The sequence below is a fragment of the Pseudophryne corroboree genome, chromosome 1, assembly GCF_028390025.1.
Source record: "Pseudophryne corroboree isolate aPseCor3 chromosome 1, aPseCor3.hap2, whole genome shotgun sequence".
In the NCBI taxonomy this organism is placed as follows: Eukaryota; Metazoa; Chordata; class Amphibia; order Anura; family Myobatrachidae; genus Pseudophryne; species Pseudophryne corroboree.
The window spans coordinates 499,838,355-499,845,153 of NC_086444.1; the positions used below are offsets into that span (position 1 = coordinate 499,838,355).

Sequence of the window (6,799 nt, forward strand, 5' to 3'; positions counted from 1 at the left end):
AACCTGCCTAATGGGATTGCTTCGTAAGAAGCTACCATTTTTCCCAGGACTCGCGTGCAATGATGCACCGCTACCTATTTTGGTTTCAGGAGGTCTCTGACTAGAGATGACAACTCCTTGGCTTTCTCCTCCGGGAGAAACACTATTTCTGGTTTATGTCCAGAACCATCCCCAGGAACAGTAGACATGTCATAGGAACCAGCTGTGACTTTGGACTGTTTAGAATCCACCTATGCTGTTGTAGCACTTTCCAAAATAGTGCTACCCCGACTACCAACTGCTCCTTGGACCTCGCCCTTATAACGAGATTGTCCAATTACGGGATAATTACAACTCCCTTTTTTTGAAGGAGTATCATCATTTCGGCCATTACCTTGATAAAACACCCTCGGTGCCATGTACAGTCCAAACGGCAGTGTCTGGACTTGGTAATGGTAATCCTGTACCACAAATCTGAGGTACTCCTGGCGAGGATGGTAAATGGGGACATGCAGGAAAGCATCCTTGATGTCCCGGGATACCATGTAATCCCCCTCGTCCAGGCTTGCAATAACCGCCCTGAGCGATTCCATCTTGAACTTGAATTTTTTTATGTTCAAGGATTTTAAATATAAAATGGGTCACACCGAACCATGCGGTTTCGGTACCCCAACCCGTGTGGAATAGTAACCCCGTCCTTGTTGAAGTAGGGGCACCTTGAGTATTACCTGCTGGGAATACCGCTTATTAATTGCCTCTAGCACAGCCTCCCTGCTTGAGGGAGTTGTCAGCAAGGCATATTTTAGGAAACGGCTGGGGGGAGACATCTCTAATTCCAGCTTGTACCCCTGAAATACTACTTGGAAGAAACAGGGATCCACCTGTGAGCGAGCCTACTAATTGCTGAAATTTTTGAGGCGGCCCCCCACCGTACCTGGCTACACCTGTGGAGCACCCGCGTCATGGTGTGTACTCACAGGAGGCGGGGGAAGAATCTTGATTCTGGGAACAGGCTGACTGGTGCAGCTTTTTCCCTCTACCCTTGTCTCTGTACAGAAAGGAAGCGCCATTTGACCCGCTTGCTTTTCTGAAGCCGAAAGGACTGTACCTTTTTCTGTGAGGAAACCTGAGGTAAAATTATTTCTTCCCAGCAGTTGCTGTGGATACGAGGTCCCAGAGACCATCCCCAAATAATTCCTCACTCTTATAAGGCTCTCTATGCGCTTTTTAAGTCAGCATCACCTGTCCAGTGACAGGTCTCTAATACCCTCCTGTATGGACATTACATTTATTTTGGATGCCAGCCGGCAAAATATCCCTCTGTGCATCCCCCATATATAAGACAACGTCTTTAATATGTTTTTATGTTTGCCAACTATTATCCCTGTTTGACAGGGTCACCAACCACGCTGCAGCAGCACTATCTGCAGGTCTCAGTCTAGTACCTGAGTGTGTAAATACAGACTTCAGGATAGCCTCCTGTTTTTTTTATCAACAGGTACCTATTAAAGTGGCCGTATCCTAAGACGGCAGTGCCACCTTTTTTGACAAACGTGTGAGCGCCTTATCCACCCTAGGGGATATCTCCCAGCGTAACTTATCCTCCTGGCGGGAAAGGGTACGCCATCAGTAACTTTTTATAAATTAAACGGGGGAACCCACGCTTTTCACACACTTCATTTATTCATCTGATGGGGGAACAAAACACTGCCTGTTTTTTCTCCCCAAACCTAAAACCCATTTATAGAGGTTAAAGTCAGAAATGTATAACACATTTTTTATTGCCGGGATCAAGTCACGGATTGGATTGTGTATATGTCTCCACCTTGTCGACACTGGAGTCAGACTCCGTGTCGACATCTGTGTCTGCCATCTGAGAGAGCGGGCGTTTTTGAGCCCCTGATGGCCTTTGAGACGCCTGGGCAGGCGCGGGCTGCGAAGCCGGCTGTCCCACAGCTGTTACGTCATCCACCCTTTTATGTAAGGAGTTGACACTGTCGGTTAATACCTTTTACCTCTCTATCCACTCTGGTGTCGGCCCCACAGGGGGCGACATCACATATATCGGCCTCTGTTCCGTCACCATATAAGCCTCCTCATTCAACATGTCGACACAGCCGTACCGACACACCGCAGACACACAGGGAATGCTCTAAACGAGGACAGGACCCACAAAAGCCCTTTGGGGGGACAGAGTGAGAGTATGCCAGCACACACCAGAGCGCTATATACTGCAGGGACTAACTGAGTTATGTCCCCTATAGCTTTATATCTATATATATATAATGTATACTGCGCCTAAATTTAGTGCCCCCTCTCTCTTTTTTTAACCCTTGTAGACTGCAGGGGAGAGCCAGGGAGCTTCCCTCCAACGGAGCTGTGAGGGAAAATGGCGCCAGTGTGCTGAGGAGATAGGCTCCGCCCCTTTTTCGCGGCCTATTCTCCCGTTTTTTTATGGACTTCTGGCAGGGGTATTTACCTCATATATAGCCCCTGGGGCTATATATTGAGGTATTTTTGCCAGCCAAGGTGTTTTTATTGCTGCCTCAGGGCGCCCCCCCCCCCCCAGCGCCCTGCACCCTCAGTGACCGGAGTATGAAGTGTGTGAGAGGAGCAATGGCGCACAGCTGCAGTGCTGTGCGCTACCTTGGTGAAGACTGAGTCTTCATGCCGCCGATTATCCGGACCATCTTCTTGCTTCTGGCTCTGTAAGGGGGACGGCGGCGCGGCTCCGGGACCGAACATCAAGGCTGGGCCTGCGGTCGATCCCTCTGGAGCTAATGGTGTCCAGTAGCCTAAGAAGCCCAATCCGGCTGCAAGCAGGCGAGTTCGCTTCTTCTCCCCTTAGTCCCTCGCTGCAGTGAGCCTTTTGCCAGCAGGTCTCACTGAAAAGAACAAATTCTAAGACTATAACTATCTAAGAGCTCAGGAGAGCCCCTAGTGTGCATCCAACCTCGGCCGGGCACGAAATCTAACTGAGGCTTGGAGGAGGGTCATAGTGGGAGGAGCCAGTGCACACCAGGTAGTCTAAGATCTTTCTAGAGTGCCCAGCCTCCTTCGGAGCCCGCTATTCCCCATGGTCCTTACGGAGTTCCCAGCATCCACTAGGACGTTAGAGAAAGTGGGTTATTTACCAATAAAATTTAACCTCCAGTTAAATGTTAATTCTACTATCACATTCATTAAGTTTTAATAAACTTTTAGCAGTTAACCAACACATTGTCAGATGTTGCCATGGCAATATTTCAGCACGCAGCCTTGTTTGGTCAGTTAAAAACGCTACCCTTGCAGGCACATGATGTATGCATATTTCCTACTTTAAACACAATAGGTAATTTCTCTCTACACATACGGCTGAGTCACATTATTATGACACCTCCATAGGCGTGCGCAGGGGGGGTGCCTGGTGCGCACAGGCACCCCCTAATGTCCAGCAATCCGATCTCACATGCCTGATGCAGCGATCGCCGAGCAGGCTGATTACTGTCCCCTCTGCGCTGCACCCTGTCAGGACTGCATTACTGACTGGACGCCTGGGTTAATCAAGGGTGCCACTGCCACCGGCTTTCATACTCCCGCCTCCACCTAAATGTACAAAAACAGCATGATGTGACGTGATGACATCATGCTGCTCGCACGCCCACCCGTCACACGCCCACCTCTCTCCTATTCTATGCCAACGCCAGCCACTGATGAGGATCAGCATGCAGCCAGCGTTCCTCTTAGGAAGACAAATTCAATACTGGCAGATGGCCGGCAGCAGCATTGACACGTAACGCGTTTTTCCAGCAGCAGCACTAGTCTGCGACTCAGTGTCAGTGAGTGACTGCAGCTTGCAGGGCAAAGAGAGGGGGAGCCAGACCAGGCTGAGGAGCAGCAGTGTAATTGCAGTGAGTGCCATCAGGGGTGTTTGTTTGGTGCACACCACAACATCTGACAATGCATCTGCATTATTAGGATTGGTACAAGAGTGGATATTTTATATTACGTTGACCGTCAATAGATGGTGCTAGACACACCCCTCCGACGGTGCACCCCCTAATAAAATGTGCTGCGCACACCTATGGACACCTCCTACATTTGATGTCGGCAGCGCGTAGCCCATGAAGTACGTCCATGTTGTGCGCTGGCTTGGTGGGTATATAAGGTGTGCGATAGGCTAGCTGCACACATCACTCGTTGCTGTTATGGGTAAAAGGGGTGCTTTATCGGAGTTATAAAAAGAGATGATTATTGGCTTTCAGGCCAAGGGTGGCAGTATTTCTGAAACAGCGCAGTTTGTGAACTGTTCACGTGCTGCTGTGGTGAAGGTGTATTGTGACTGGACAAACGGCACCATTGTGAATAACCGACGTGGAAACTGCAGAGCAAAATGTGCCATTGATGTGAGAGGTGAACGTCGGCTATGAAAGTGCGCGAGGGTCGACCGACACGCTACTGGGGAGCACTTCACCATCAAAATGAACCTGGGGCCTGCCAGACGTGTGTCCAAAACATGAACCACTGAACCCTGCAGCGTATGGGAGTCTAATGGTAGGGGCGTAGCGAGGGCTGCCAGTAGCTACACACTGCGCCATGTCACTAAGTTCGGGGGGAGGCAGCCTTGAGGACATAAAGGGGGGAGGAAGCCATGGGAATACACAGGGGGGGTAGGCAGTCTTAGGGAGATACAGGGGGGAGGCAGTTTTGGGGAGATACAAGGGGGGGGGCAGCCACCCCTTTAATTTAACCCCACATTCACACTTGGGGGGGGGGGGGGGGGGGGCATATGCTCCAGGCGCCGTGGCTACACCTCTGCCTGATGCAAAAGGATGGTCACTGTACCTAGCTGGCGGTCATAATAATGTGACTTGCCGTGTATATAAACTTCAACTGAAGTTCTGATGATACTGTACTCCACAGTGTCTACTTTAAATTGGAGAGAAAAAAATATTGGGTTAATTTATCAATGAGTGATGAATTTCACTGTGAGTGATAAATTGCACTAGCCAATCAGCTCCTAATTGCCATATCACAGGCTGGGTTTGAAAAATGACAGGAGGTGATTGGCTGGTGCAATTTATCACTCATGTGAAATGTATCATTCATTGATGAATGAGCCTATATGTGTCTTAATGATTTGATTGGTACATTCGTTTTTAAAATCCCGTAGAATGAAGTCATGGAATATGCTTTTGGCCTTACGCAGCAGGTCAGGGGAGGTGGTCAGGGGAGGTGGCCAGAGCTGGCCTGGTCAGTGCAGAGGCAGCGGATGACTGAGGCAGTGTTATTGGTAAGGGGCTAGCAGGCGTTACCCCACGCTCGCCCAGCATGTACTCTCACCCAGGTACGCCTGCAGCAAGCATGTGTCGCACTGCCAGGAAGTGGCTCACATACCCAAACACCAAGCAGAGAACACATTAAAGTACATAATATAAGTTACGCGTTATCATCGTGTTCCCTAAGACAAGTGCTGATTATTACGTGACCCTACCTATCCCCTTACAGCCAGCAGCGGGGCACTAGCTGCCGGGTGACGGCTTCTGCACACGGTGGGAAGTATGGGCAGAGCTCGGTGCCACCACAGGCTGCGGTAGGTAGCATCACACCCATGGCGCTACGGTGACTAGTGGGCGGAGGCGTGCATGTGTGGAGTGGGCACGGACAGGCTTCTCACTTACCTGGTTTCACTGGCTTAGGCGGTGGCTTGGACATGGTGCCCACACTATTCCCCAAGCTCAGTTCGGGACAGAGGGTTAGTAGGCTGCGACTGCTCCGTGGCCCCCGTGTAGGTGAGGGTGTCAGTGCCCTGTCCTGAGAATGAGGAAGTGTAGGGACTGCAGGAGGAGGAGTCCCGGCCGGCTGTCACCACCCTGATCCACGCATGCACACACACACACACATATACAGTACACACACAGTCACACTGACACAGTAAGGACACCACCGCTGGCCGGCTCTCTGCATTGCACACAGAGCAGACCTTGCTTCTTTTTATCAGAGAGAGACTACAAGAATTCGATTTTATGTCTATGGAAATCTTTGTTTAGTTGTCAATTCATGTGTAGCCAGGGCCGGTTTCTCTAACGTCCTAGTGGATGCTGGGGACTCCGTAAGGACCATGGGGAATAGACGGGCTCCGCAGGAGACTGGGCACTCTAAAGAAAGATTCAGTACTATCTGGTGTGCACTGGCTCCTCCCTCTATGCCCCTCCTCCAGACCTCAGAATCTGTGCCCGGCCGGAGCTGGGTGCTCCTAGTGGGCTCTCCTGAGCTTGCTAGAAAAGAAAGTATTTTGTCAGGTTTTTTATTTTCAGAGAGCTTCTGCTGGCAACAGACTCTCTGCTACGTGGGACTGAGGGGAGAGAAGCAAACCTACTCACTGCAGCTAAGTTGCGCTTCTTAGGCTACTGGACACCATTAGCTCCAGAGGGATCGAACACAGGTACCTAACCTTGATCGTCCGTTCCCGGAGCCGCGCCGCCGTCCCCCTCGCAGAGCCAGAAGTACAGAAGCAGCAGAAGCAAGAAGACATCGAAATCGGCGGCAGAAGACTCCTGTCTTCACTTAAGGTAGCGCACAGCACTGCAGCTGTGCGCCATTGCTCCCGCAGCACACCCACACACTCCGGTCACTGTAGGGGGCAGGGCGCAGGGGGGGGCGCCCTGGGCAGCAATTAAGATACCTGATGGCAAAAGTATACATATATACAGTCAGGCACTGTATATATGTGCGAGCCCCCGCCATTTTTACACATGAGAAGCGGGACAGAAGCCCGCCGCTGAGGGGGCGGCGCCTTCTTCCTCAGCACACCAGCGCCATTTTCTCTTCACAGCTCCGC

The 6,799-nt window shown here is 50.9% G+C and overlaps 1 protein-coding gene across 2 annotated transcripts in view; it reads right to left on the reverse strand.

Annotated features, from left to right (window-relative positions):
• OSTF1 (osteoclast stimulating factor 1) overlaps nt 1–5,835 on the reverse strand; it is a 126,117-nt gene extending 120,282 nt beyond the window's left edge. The window contains exon 1 of one of the 2 annotated variants that reach the window (XM_063913859.1): nt 5,640–5,835. In XM_063913859.1, coding sequence (XP_063769929.1) covers nt 5,640–5,673 — 34 coding nt within the window. In that variant the 5' untranslated portion in view covers nt 5,674–5,835. The remainder of the gene's footprint in view (nt 1–5,639) is intronic. The other variant, XM_063913858.1, reaches the window with a different exon arrangement.
• Between the last annotated feature and the right edge of the window lie 964 nt (nt 5,836–6,799).